Raw genomic sequence first — 13,391 nt, 5'->3', positions numbered from 1 at the left:
GTGGCGGTGCAACTACAACTGTATTACACTTTATCGACAACCATGTATGTATATCGGTGATAAGTAAATAAATAAATAAATAAGAATGAATAAGCGGGAACAACTTCAACGGAATGGATTTTCCTTCTGTTTTCTTGGTCCAACGACAGTCCAATCCTGAATGGTGTTGAACTGTCCGTTACCACTAAAGCATTGAACTTTCCCTGGCACTTCAGTTATACTTGTAACCACGTTATTGGAATCTTTGACCTTTGTGTCTGCCATCATAGAGTGTAGCTCTTCTCTTTTTGCAACTCTCTCTCTATAGCTCTTATAATTGGCCTTCAAGTCTTCCAAAGTGCTACCTTTCTTGATCACAGAAAGAATAGGTTCTCCATTGTGAGAGGCTTTATATTGAGAGTTAAAGTACCGATAACCAATGACAGCAATAACAGTGCCAAAGAAAAATCCTGTATATCTATTGAAAATTGACTCCGATTCGGATATAGGGAAGCCATCTTTGTCAGTCTTGGCTTTCTCTGTTTTGGCACCCGGCTTTTCAGAGTAAAACCGCCTTGCACCACCAACCAGGGTAGTCCTTTTAAAAGCATTGAATCCACATTGGCCCCAAACAGGTAATTCTTTGGTCAAAAACAACATCGTTGGAGATCTAAGAAGTATAAAAGAAGAGAGTAATACATTCAATCTCTGTCTTCTTGTTGGAGACGGGAGAGAAAATTTTGTTGACGTTGGATCGACGCGTCGATATATCTTGAAGAAGTTGAGGTGGAAGTTTACCATGAGTAGTGATGAAATATTAAAAATTTTCGTCAACAGTAGAGGAAGGACAACGATTAGGTAAGAAGGCAGCTAACAGCATGGAAAAGGAGGAAACTAAGGAAACAATCAAAGAAGGGAGTGAGATAGAAAGTCAGGAGGAAAGGAAGGAAGAGACCAACAAAGGGATTATTGATGATGAAGGTGATATGGACGATTTGTTTGGAGATACAGATGAAGAAGTTGATGAACCAATTGATAACAATGAAGAGAGTGAAAACGGAGAAGAAGAGGTAAGTGAAGAACTCCAAAGAGCTGAGTTGACTCTACCGAGACATCCAAGATCACACTCACCGTTGAATCATGACGTACTGATGTTCAACCTACCGAGATTTCTTTCTGTTGATCCAGAGCCGTTTGCGCCGAATAGTTTTGAGCAGCAGCTGAGTGATTTTATAAAGACAGAGAGGGATAATCAGGGTAGTGAAGAGAGCAAGATAAAGACAAAGACTGGTAGTAGTCTCAAGGACTCAATTCAGTTTAAGAAATTGCAGTTATTGAACACTATAAGGTGGAGATATGCTAAAACACCATCTGGTGACTTATACAAGCAGTCCAATACTAAGATCATCGAATGGGAGGATGGAACGATGTCAATGAAGCTTGGAAACGAGCACTTTGAGATCAGAGCGAATAAGAATGAAGATAATATATTGGCGTTCCAAGGAGGACAGGTGTTAGTCGGAACGGTAAACGTCAACAAGGCCATCAAAGTTTTACCACCTTCAACAGATTCCATAGCACATAAGATTTTGGCCAGCACGATACAGAATAACATGAAGTTGAAGAGGACTAAGAAGATCAATACCATGATAACACGGGTTGATCCTGAGTTGAAGGCTCGTGAGAACGAGCGTGCATTGAAGGAGATCGAGAAAGCTCGTAGGAGGCAGATGGCCAAGATTGAGCAGCAAGAAGAAAAGTTAAATAAGGGAAGCAGATCGAGTACCTCTTTAAGTGGCTTTACTGGCGATAATGGTATTGATTTTGGAGAAGATGATGAAGATGAGGACGATGATTATGCATATGCACCTAAAAGAGGTGGCAAGCATGGCGCTACGACTACGGAGGAGGGATACGAGAACGATGATTTCGTTGTTGGAGACGATGAAGAAATCGAGCAAGGAGGAGAAGACGAAGACGAAGATGAATTAGACCGTGCTGCCGAAAGATTGAAGCTGGTCAAGAGAGAAGGAGAAAAGAAATACAGCAAGAAGAGAGGCCTTGACGAAGATGCTGATAAGATCGATGATGAAGCAGAAGAAGAAGATCAAGATGGGGAGGACGGTGCGGTGGTTACAAAGAAGAGAAGAGTGATACTTGGAAATGATGAAGATGAAGAGTAGGAGAATCAATGTACTAAAATTTATGTATCTCTATTAAAGGTAGTGCAAGCTACAAATTCCCGCTCAACCAGAGAATCAAAAAAAAAAACCGCCTCGCCTGGTGAATAAATGTGGACAAGACTAGAACACACTTCTTTATTGACGTAACCTGAATTGATATTATAAGAGAGAGAGATGTCGTGGAACGGTAAGTTATAACGAAAGGAAACAACGGTTTCCCATTTTTCTTTTTTAGACTTTTTGCTAACATTATTTTCTCTTTCTCCTTAGCTTACACTGATAACCTCACTGCCACTGGCAAGTTGGACAAAGCCGCCATTTATGGATCAGACGGCTCTGCCATGTGGGCCAGCAGCAACAATTTCAAGTTGGAGCCCTCAGAGATTCAGGAACTTGTGGGAGGTTTTGCCAATGCATCAAATCTATGGGCCTCAGGCTTACACATTCAAGGACAGAAGTATTTTTGCATCAGAGCAGATGATCGATCCATTTACGGTAAGCATGAAGCAGAAGGTGTGCTCTGTGTTAAGACTAAACAGGCTATTTTGATTGCACACTATCCGGGAGGAATCCAGCCTGGCGAGGCAGCCAAGATCGTCGAACAATTGGCTGACTACTTGATTGGTCAGGGTTACTAGAGGTTCCTATCTAAATAACTAAGTGTAATTTTGCTTATATATTCTGCTTTATATCGACTTTTCAGATTATGGCATCCATCTTCCAGAATACATTAATCACCGCAGCCACGATCTCCATAGACAATGGATCCGCATGCTCTTGCTCGATCTCCTTCTGCACTTCTTTATACAAATTGATGCCTATACCAGAAGCAGGCTGCTTGTCTGCAAATGGATACTCGCTATATTGACTGAGCAGCTCATCAACGCGCACAAATGCCTGATCACGAGCATCAAACCCTAAATCAACAAGAACATTTTCGAGAACGTTGGCAGCACAGCAACCGCATACCAAGCAGACCGACCGCAAATACTTGTCACCAGCAGCCTCCGGGAAGAACTTCTCGTCGTATTCAATGATGAAATTCCGATTCGTGAGCAATGACAAAATCCGCTGTGCAGTTCTACGCTTAGGGGTTGGATCCTGAATAGGATGCGTGGCCATATCAAACAGAAGGAAGTTCTTACGTTCCGTCTTGAGAACTCCCTTATCCACCAATCCCTTAGCTAATCTTTCCCGCACCTGCTTCAGTTGGTAGTTCATCTTCATCAAGTTCCACGTTTCTCCACTCAAAAGATCTATCCAATCCGCCACACTTAGGTGAGAATCGTCCGTCTTGATTAACTTGATGGCCTCGTCCAAAAGCGTCTCGCCCGTCATTTTAGAGTCTACACATTCAATTAGACGATCCGGCAAGTCAAACCGTTTTCTTGCAGGATCATTCACCATCCGAATCTTTCCTCGCATTGCCAACTCCATTAGTATTAAGCCTCGAAGTGCGTACGAAATGTTGTCGTTCCAAAAAGAGAGATATCCCTCCTTATCTTTCAATCCCATCAACAAAACCTCCTCCATCAACGTGAGCAATGGGCATTTCCTTCCCCTTGAGCTTTCCACTATGTCTTCCGGATCGTACGCTATCTTAGTGTCGCTTCTATCATCTATGAGACTGGCACTACTAGCATTGTTCTTTAGCTTATCATTAACCGGATTATTTGGATCCGCCGTTTCGCTGTTGCCTTTATTAGCTGGTCGCCTTCTTGACAAGCCTGACATCTTTGGCTGTATATGTGAATAGGTATATTGATTTGAAGATGTTGCTGCGGCTTCTTTCTTCACCTCGTCGTCGTCCTCTTGTTCGTCCTCGTCAGTTTCAGCCTGCATAATTTTTTTTTTTCCTCTCCCCTTTATAAAAATTCCTTCTCAACAAATATTATTTTCATTACTCCTCTGGACACGTGACATTCCCGGCCTCACATCCACTTGAAAACTAGAATGCTTACACAATAGTTTACGTAATCACTTAGCTCACTGCTTTTAAGGGGTCTACGTTTCCAACCTTTGACAAGCTAGGGCCAAGTGGCTGACGCCATTGTACTCGTACAGGATACGGGAATTGAACGATACTAATTTGGGGGTGTGGCTAGAGAAGCGTTCAAGTAGTTATTGTTCCTCGTAAAAATTTCCACCAGGCCAGTTTGAGAGTATTACGAAGAATAAAGGGTTTGTTTCTGATTACACGATCATTGCATGAAAGAAGGAAGAAAATCAGCTCGCTTATTGAGGATAAGATGCTAGAGTTAAGGTTGGGGCTATTAAAGGATAGAGGTTGTTCGCTCTGTCACTGAAGACAGCCAAATCTTCTTCCGAAATAGACGCGCCGATCGACTAACAATATCACATTTGACGGTCATCCCTGTCTATCTTCGGACCACTCCAAACCCGGACGTATTTACACTTGTCTTGAACCTTTAAAGAAGAAAATTTCCTCCAAACAAAATATAACAGATCCCATCAAGTCTTGTTTGATCAGATCTGACGGCACCGTTAATTGAAACTACTATCAGTTGTCATAACTCGGAATTGGTCTCCTCATCAGATTTGAAATCCTTTCCAACCCCATCCTTTCCCCATAAATTATTATTTGATGCTGACAGGGACAGAAAAGCATCGAAAGGCTAAACTCCCCAGGGCAACACTGAAGGAGAAAATAGAGGTGTTGAACTTCATATGCGGACCACCAAAGAAGTCGCAGCTTGAGGCCTTGGCCCATTTTAGAGACCAGAAAAGGTTCGCCATTTCTCAGGCTACTCTTTCTAATTGGACCCTTAAAGAGAAACAATTGCGTGAGGAGTTTATTGAGAACCCGAACCTGGAAGATTACCGGAAGAAGCCTGTTCTGAAACATCCGGAAGTCACAAAGGCTGTTGAGAAGTATGTTGAAAAAGCTTTTGAAGAAGGACAGACCATCACTGACAACATGATCAAGCAAATCTTTGTTAAATACCTCAAAGAATACGGATATTCTGAATCAGACTTCAAAATCAGTGGTGGTATGCTTCATTCATTTAAGAAGAGAAACTTTATCTCCGGTGGAAAGATCGTCGAGGCTCCTAAGAGGCGCCGTTCCAGCAATGGTACTGCTATCAGTGCCGCATCTACCAATGATGAGAGATCTAAAGCGCTAGGAGGTGCTTCGCGTTCGCCGACTACTACTTCGTCCTCCTCGCCATTTGCTACACCTGATCAACCTGGGTATGCCACCAATAATAAGCCTTCTCACTCAATTGCTGGATCGTCTTCGTTTCCCGGAAGTGATCAGGATCTAGACATCAACTTTGACGAGATTTTCAGTAACCCCATCGTGGGTTTCAATACTAGATTAATTCATTCTGATGATAGCTTTCCTAATATGCCCTCCGCTCTTGGTTATCAACAGGTGGGTGGTATTGATAGTCTCCTAGGTGCTTCTGCCTCTGTGGGAAGCACTGCAAACGTTGGAAGCATTAACGTTGGAATTCCTCCTATGACTTTACCCCCTGCACAACCTGGCAACATATCTGGGCCCAACGGCTCCTCCAAGCCGCTGGACGGCCCATCACACTCATTTGCTACTCCTCTTTTTGGAAATTTTAGGCAACCGGTGCAGCAGACTCAGCTCTTACGGAGAAATCATGTTAATCAAACTTTATTAAGACCAACTGGTCCCGAAGGCATTTCAAGTACTCAAGCCCAGGTACAGAAAAAGCAGGGTGAAGATCAGGATCTGCCACAGCAGTCTCAGTCTCAGTCTCAGTCTCAACAGGATCAACCTCAACTAGGCTTGAACGCTTCAAGGTTTAGTCAACCATCCGTCGCTGTGATGACCCGTAATACATCCGTTCTTGGGAGCATTGATGGCAAAGATGAGAATAAGGATATCGCTGTACAAACTCGCAATGGATTACCTTACTATCCTACTTATCAATCGCCAATGCAGTACCGATCCAACGACTACCAACGTCATCAAAGACCCTATGTTCTTGAGAACTTTGCCTACTCAAAATCCTCACATCCCAACTCGGAGAAAGTCGAGAAAATCCTCGAGACCATCACGGATGGCTACGTCACCATCTACAATTCGGGAACATCGGCTATCATGGGCATTCTTTCCTACTTGAACCCTCCCATGGTTTGCATTAACAATTCTGGCTATCAGGGTACCCACGAGGTAATTAAATTATTGTCCAAACTCACAGGTTTGCAGAAAAAAGGACTCGAGGAGATCGACCAATTGGTGCCTAGATCCGTTGTCTTGCTAGAAACCCCAATGAATCCAGAAGGATATCTTTTAGATATAGCCAAGTTTGCTCGCCAGGCTCACGAGAAGCAAGCCTTCATGTTGGTTGATTCCACGTTGGCTCCACCCCCTCTTCAGTTTCCATTCACACATGGAGCTGACTACATCGTCTATTCTGCCGTTAAATATTTGGCTGGTGTGTCAGATTTAAGTGCAGGTTTTGTTGTTTCAAGGCATAAGAATGAAAAATTGGGTATGCATAACGAAAGATTTGCCTTAGGTACAAATATCGCCAATTTTGACTCTTTCCTATTGCTTCGATCGTTGAGAACTTACAAGATGAGAATTTTGACGCAGTGTTCAAACACCAAGAAAGTGGTTCACTACATGAGAAAGCATCTGAAAAAGTATGAGGATGTAGTGACCAAACTACACCACTCCTCTCTTCAAACAAACAACGATTGCTTCAAGAAACAGTTGAATAGCTACTACAATCCTGTGTTTGCGGTAGAGTTTAAATACAGGCAGCTTGCCGAAACTGTGCTAACTAGATTCAATTTTCTAAGCAATAACCCCAATCTGGAAGGAGGTGAAACATTGGTTGAGCTCACTTTCAAGAATCCTAATTTCAGGGAAACTCAATCCGATGATGAAAATAGGAGTAATCTGTTGCGGTTTTCCATTGGATGTGAAGACTATGCCGATATCATTAGAGATATCGATCAGGCTATAATGAGCGTAATCAAGCCAATTACTCTACCACCTCCACAATGAACTTACTCTTCGTTAACTTTACTTTACAAAAATCAACTTTAGTTTGCTTAACTTTAGTCAACTTTACTGATCTTCTGTTTTTTTTCTGGCTTAGCAGTATAATGCTACATGACACCTTATATAACATCACAAATAATCTAATTTAACTCGTTTTCGGTTTTCTTAATCTACCTCTTCCACTAGATTCTCCACAATCTCTCTTTTCAATGGTTCTATGGCATCAGTTATGTCATCCTTCACAAATGCCATGTAGTATGGTGTAGCGGTATTGGACTCGTTAAAGTTCAGAACCTCCTCTAGGCCCACTTCACTGACAATCTCATCGTTATACTTTCTGAACATCCCCGTTTTCGGATCCTTGATATATATCCAGTAATGACCGTACGAAGCTTGACCTCTATGAATGAAGATGGCAAAAATAGAGTAACCGATCCTGCTGAAACCAACGAATTGCTGTGAAATCTTCTCCTCCAAATTTCGAACCTCGAAATCAATACTGTTCAATTCTTTTTCAATTTTCTTAATTTGGTTATCGATCACTTCAATAGTGTTGGAATCAACAAGAATACCGATCTGATTCATTGTTTCGGATTCTAAGAACTGCTTAGTGGATTCCAAAGTCGCCTTAGCAGTTAAGCCGTAACTATTCTTCCTGGTAAGCTTCGCTTTCTTTTCATTCAACTCCTCGATGCGTCTCCGCCAATGAAACACCTCCTTCCGTCTGGCAATTATTTCTTCATCTTCCGTATCCATGTATCTATCCATATAAAGTTTCTCTTCAAAAGGTAGAGGCTGGGTAGATTTCACCGGAATCAACCTCACTCTGTCAAATTGAACTCTTTGAATTTGAATTTGTAAGATCTCAGGCAATTCTGTAATGGTAAGAGATCGCTTGACTTCTCCGTTATCCAATTCAAGTAAATCCTCCGTAAAATAGGTATCCAATGCATCATAAATATCCTTTGGATTATCGCCAATGTTAACAATTAAGTTTAAAAACCGTTCAATCTTAGTACGTGGCTCTCCAACAGGTCTTTCCTCCTTTGTATGAACATCAACAGGCACCAACGTTTGCTTCGTTTTTCCGTAGAAAAGCTTCTTCACAAAATCCAGCTGTTCGTGCTCTTTGTCAAGCATTCCTGGATCTAGGGCACTTTCCACCTGCGAAAGAACATTAGATATGCACTCCGTAACATCCTGCTGTCTACCAATTTCGAAGGCATTCTCGATTTGATCATGACTGATCTTTGCAACCGCCAATGAGGGATCTCCAGCAGTAGACATCAGACCAATTGACACATCTGGAGTGCTTGCATCTGAGATATCCACATCTCCATCGGAGTCCACTTCAACATCCGGACCAAGATCAATAAGTGAGCGGTCGACAACATCCATTGGCTCATCTGCCAGCTCAACATCATCCAAACTGATAACTCCCCCGGATACCTCACGTTCCGTTGATTTCTTGAAGTCACCAGGATGCTCAAACTCCACTTCATCACCAATCGGACTAAATGACAAATATGCCAACTCTTTCGTTGGAGTAACACATCTCGAATTCTCATGCATCATATTGTAATATAGATCCTTCAACTGATACATGAACTGATATGATCTTTCTGTCTCTTTATATCCAACCACCCTTCCTCCTATTCTCCTGATCTTATAATTCGGCTCACTTTCAAAAACCTCCGGAGTTAGAGCTTTATCAAAGTTAAGAATAAGCTCACGCAAAGGCTTGATTACAAAGTAATACTGCAACAATGAGTTCAAGTAGCAGGTATTTCCGATGTTGTTCAAACCAGCGGGTGTTTTATCGATTGACAGTAAAGTGGAGTCGACAATCCCAGATGAAAGGAATCCTTCAATCAATTTCGACTTCCGACCGTCTCCGATCACCTTCAAAGCTTTCCACATCCGTGGGAAATTAACTTTTGTCTCATTATTGACTCTCTCTTGGAAGATTCGGATAAGAGAAGTATCGCTGGCGTACTGATCCGCACCAATAACATTGAAAGCATCCTCAATATTGACATCATCGATAGAGTAGCCAGGCACAGTAGAATCCAAGTAATTCATAAGCAGCACGCTTTTCCGGCCTTGAGCTATAGTTGAAAGAGCCCTTGAGTACGCAGGATTGTAAAAAGAAGAATCCTCGGCTTTCAACTGATAGGCCGTAATCAAAACATCATCCTCAACCGCGGGGCTTGTCTCCAAAGTATCGTAAGCATCAGATATATCAAACATGGGTTCAAAATCAAGTGTTTTTCTGATAGAAGCGCTATCTCTAAACTTTCCTAACCTTTCTAGCGCTTTTCTGTATGAGTGCTTTTCTGTCTTAGATTCACTAATCAAAATATGATCCTTGTAAGAAGATATGAGTTCTGCATCTGACAACGCCGATAAATCTTTTAGTACAGCGGGATTGAAACCAAGTTTATTGTATCCATCCTTCAATTCATCCAATCCAATCATACCTTGGGATTTGAGGGTAGATGCGTATATCTGTAATTCCTGGCCCCCTTTAGAAGTAGCACAAAATGTAAGAGCATCAAAGTACGCTGGTTTACAGGAAGAATCCAGTGCCACCATACGATTATACAAATCGATGATTAAGTTGTCAGGGTAATACGTGGTCACGCTCAATGTTGTGAATCCTGGATTGTATTGCTGGGCAGACCAGTTGTCCCAATGCTGGGAGACGTCCAATTCACCAAAAGCGTGAAAAATGCTGGTGATATGAGAGTCAATTTCTAGGGTCTGCTTGAAGAAGCTTTTTGAATCTGGAGCAAAGATGGAAGCAACATATAGCACCTCCTGTAATGCTCTCACATAATAATTACAGCAAATATGTTCAAGATCACCAAAATCTCGGAAACGAGGAGGCTCGAGTTCCAGATTTTCAGCATCATTGCCAGTTTCTCTGAAGAAGAATTTATCGATGAGGATCCGTAAATTGAGATGAAGCTTCAAGACAGGTGAAGCGTCAGGCTTCAATGTCTTTCTGTAGACGGAATCAATGTTATCAAACGGACCTTTTAACACACGAAATAAGGTATTCAAACATTCCAATGTGGACGGAACCTTAACTCTAAGATTATCAACAACGTACTTGTTAGTAATCTGTGAAAGATAAGACGTCAGTCTTACCTGAATCTCTTCGTCTTCAAAAGCCTTCAATTCCTGATAACTAAGGATTGGATTGGAGACTTCTATTCTCACTATAGTGTGGGTATTTTCCGATACCAAATTGGTCGAATCAACTAAATGGGGCATTGATTGGATGATCACCTTACCCAAGTACTCTTCTTCTGTATTAGAATAATGGCCGACCTGGTCCATGATGAAGTCTTCGTCTAAAATGAGATCTTTCCGATCTTCTGCAACTAACTGAGTATCATCAAATGCATAAAATTTATGCTTAGGGGAAGAATCTGAGACGTCCGGTAAAACAGCCGGCTGCTTAATCTTGATAGTAAAGTGATAGAGAGGCTCGTTTGAGATCTGCACTGATTGTTGTTGGGGTACGATGATACCATGAAAAGTGTGCAACTTGGCATCATGACCCAAATCTTTAGTGGAATCGATGTTGAGGTAAGTTAAACTAGACTTTATTGAAATCAACTTGTACTTGGTGGTGGATTTTATGAATGAAGCGAGTCGTTCGGCATATTCAATGGACTTTTGGTTCAAAATACCTGCCTTACCTGCAGCAAGAAAGTAGGGATCATTTCGAAGATCATCTAGTATTCGATCTGTTGTCTTTAAAAACAAAGAATGGGAATTAATATAAAAGGGAGGCGCCGGTAATGGTGCAATCGGAGGAGGATGATGATGATCATCATCATCATGAGTCGGAAGTACGGGGATGGATTGAGAAGGGGGACAATCTGCCGATGTATCAGAGTAATTTGGAGGAGCATCAGCACACTCCGGTAAGTCCTGAAGCATAATAGCCAGATAGACAAATAACAGCAAGCTAAAGGTTTGGTGGTGGTCACCTTATTGAGTGATCGCGATGTGCCAGGATATTTTTGAGGTACGGTCGCTCATAAGGAAGAGAAAGCGAGATATTTCAAGGGTTTTTCACCGGGAGAGAAGCCAAGGCCAACCAACTATTTATTTAATTTGCTTAGTTTATATACAGGGATGACCATTTCAGACTGGCTTTCATCTCCAAAGACACAGACTGAGGTTCCCGTCGTTGAGGCTGAGGATGAGTCCAATGCATCTGCAGAGACGACCTCCTCCTCCTCCTCGAAAGGCCTTTCCTCAATCATTTCTACCAATCCATATTTCGCTGCCGGTGGTGGATTGATGGTTCTCGGCGCTGGTTTGGCAGCACTAAGAAAAGGTGTCACATCATTAAGTTCCCTTGCACAAAGACGATTGTTGGTGAATCTAGAAATCAGAAACAATGACAAGGCATATTCATGGTTTTTGGCATGGATGGCACGGTATAAGAATCGGGTTTCCCGACAATTGAGTGTACAGACGACATTTGTTCAGCATCCAAATGGATCTGTCACTACAGGTTTTTCCTTCGTACCAGGTCCAGGAAATCATTGGCTACGGTATCGTAAGTCATGGTTCTATGTGAAGCGAGAAAGATCAGAGAGAATACACAATTCAGGTCAGCCGATGGAAACAGTGACTGTAACGACATTATATAGAGATAGATACCTCCTAGCTCAAATTCTAGACGAAGCTAGAACAATGGCGATGAAAATGAATGAGGGAAAGACGGTATTGTTCAAGTCTTGGGGGCAAGACTGGAGACCGTTTGGGAAACCAAGAAAGAAAAGATGGATGGAGTCTGTGATTTTAGACAAGGGAGTAAAAGATAAGATTATTAAAGACGTGAACGAGTTTCTTAAATCAAGCGAGTGGTACGATGAGCGAGGAATTCCATATAGGAGAGGATATTTATTATACGGGCCACCAGGAAGCGGGAAAACCAGTTTTATACAAGCTCTGGCGGGAGAATTCGATTATAATATTGCCATTATGAATATTAGCGAACATAACTTGACCGACGATCGGCTAGCGTATTTGATGAACAGCATTCCCGAGAGAACAATCCTATTATTGGAAGATATTGATGCAGCGTTCAATAAAAGAGAGCAGGCCAAAGATCAAGGATTCTCGTCAGGAGTCACATTCAGTGGTTTATTGAATGCTCTTGACGGTGTAGCATCAGCAGAAGAAGTATTGACCTTCATGACAACCAATCATCCTGAAAAATTGGATCCTGCCCTAATGAGACCAGGAAGAATTGATATGAAAATATTCATTGGTAATGCCACCGATTACCAGATAGAGCAGATGTTTATGAGATTCTATGACAATAATGCCAAGTGCAGGCAATTCATGACGAAGTTTAAGGCGTTGAAACTTCCGTGCGTAAGTACTGCACAACTCCAGGGTTTATTTGTACAGTTTAAGGAGAGTCCAGATTTGGCCATCGATAATATCGAAATTCTTGCATCGCCAGATATGAACAACTTCTTTTATGAATGAAAAAAAAAAAAAAGTCATCCCCTGAAGCGCTTGAGAATCTCGTGCTTTGATTGAAGGAGATGCTTGGGAAGAATCTCTGAGCTAGCGTCCTTATCGCTAAGACCGTTTGCCTTGATAATGATAGCATTGAGAAACCGAAGATAGTTTATATAAAGAAGGAGATCAAGGCTTTTCTGTGTAGACTCATGAATGAGTCTTTTGTGCTTTTTCGAGGCACGACGGACAGGTTGCATTAGTATCAAATAAGAAAGCAGTGTTGGTCAAGTTGTTTTGATGATGAATTATTATTCTTAAGATTCGCGAATTGTAAAAATTTGGAGAGACATAAACAAAAAAGCTGCCGTTCTGCGATAATAGCAAAAAGCAAAGCAAAAGGAAAAGCAAGAAGCAAAACTAAAAAGCAAAATGCAAAGAGCAAAACAAAACGAAAAGCAATCATCACAGCCATAGTATATGCCTTTAACAGTCTAACCGGGAAGATGGAATAGAGGTACAGAGATAGAATAGATTCCCTACCTACATACACATAGCTTGCAATAAATCACCTGTACAAGGAGTAAATGTATTTTAATATCAGGAGCTAATGAGACGAGGAAATCTCTTTATGATCATGCCGAATCCCCTCTTTGCCGATCTATCAAGTTAGGGGCGCAACCCAAATTTAAACGATCTTAATCTCTAGCAATACCATATTGAAG

General features: G+C 41.7%; 6 protein-coding genes across 6 annotated transcripts; 3 read left to right on the top strand and 3 right to left on the bottom strand.

Moving 5' to 3' along the window:
* Positions 1-105: 105 nt before the first annotated feature.
* On the bottom strand, positions 106-639 carry FOA43_002592 (uncharacterized protein; the record flags this gene model as incomplete). The annotated part of the gene is made up of 2 exons (XM_038922879.1): positions 106-577; positions 635-639. 2 exons carry the CDS (start codon positions 637-639, stop codon positions 106-108), a joined length of 477 nt encoding a protein of 158 aa, XP_038778807.1.
* A 218-nt stretch (positions 640-857) lies between these two features.
* FOA43_002591 (uncharacterized protein) lies at positions 858-2,162 on the top strand (the record flags this gene model as incomplete). The annotated part of the gene is made up of 1 exon (XM_038922878.1): positions 858-2,162. The coding sequence occupies one exon, from the start codon at positions 858-860 to the stop codon at positions 2,160-2,162; it is 1,305 nt and encodes a 434-aa protein (XP_038778806.1).
* A 174-nt stretch (positions 2,163-2,336) lies between these two features.
* PFY1 (profilin, required for normal timing of actin polymerization in response to thermal stress) lies at positions 2,337-2,800 on the top strand (the record flags this gene model as incomplete). The annotated part of the gene is made up of 2 exons (XM_038922877.1): positions 2,337-2,341; positions 2,398-2,800. The coding sequence occupies 2 exons, from the start codon at positions 2,337-2,339 to the stop codon at positions 2,798-2,800; spliced, it is 408 nt and encodes a 135-aa protein (XP_038778805.1).
* Positions 2,801-2,861: 61 nt separating this feature from the next.
* Positions 2,862-4,004, bottom strand: FOA43_002589 (uncharacterized protein; the record flags this gene model as incomplete). Its single annotated transcript, XM_038922876.1, has 1 exon — positions 2,862-4,004. The coding sequence occupies one exon, from the start codon at positions 4,002-4,004 to the stop codon at positions 2,862-2,864; it is 1,143 nt and encodes a 380-aa protein (XP_038778804.1).
* Positions 4,005-4,767: 763 nt separating this feature from the next.
* FOA43_002588 (uncharacterized protein) lies at positions 4,768-7,173 on the top strand (the record flags this gene model as incomplete). The annotated part of the gene is made up of 1 exon (XM_038922875.1): positions 4,768-7,173. One exon carries the CDS (start codon positions 4,768-4,770, stop codon positions 7,171-7,173), a length of 2,406 nt encoding a protein of 801 aa, XP_038778803.1.
* Positions 7,174-7,335: 162 nt separating this feature from the next.
* FOA43_002587 (uncharacterized protein) lies at positions 7,336-11,124 on the bottom strand (the record flags this gene model as incomplete). Its single annotated transcript, XM_038922874.1, has 1 exon — positions 7,336-11,124. The coding sequence occupies one exon, from the start codon at positions 11,122-11,124 to the stop codon at positions 7,336-7,338; it is 3,789 nt and encodes a 1,262-aa protein (XP_038778802.1).
* Positions 11,125-13,391: the final 2,267 nt, after the last annotated feature.

Source organism: Brettanomyces nanus, chromosome 2 (assembly GCF_011074865.1).
Source record: "Brettanomyces nanus chromosome 2, complete sequence".
In the NCBI taxonomy this organism is placed as follows: domain Eukaryota; kingdom Fungi; phylum Ascomycota; class Pichiomycetes; order Pichiales; family Pichiaceae; genus Brettanomyces; species Brettanomyces nanus.
The sequence above is the reverse complement of the archived record's forward strand: the minus strand, read 5'-3'. Positions and strand labels throughout refer to the sequence as shown.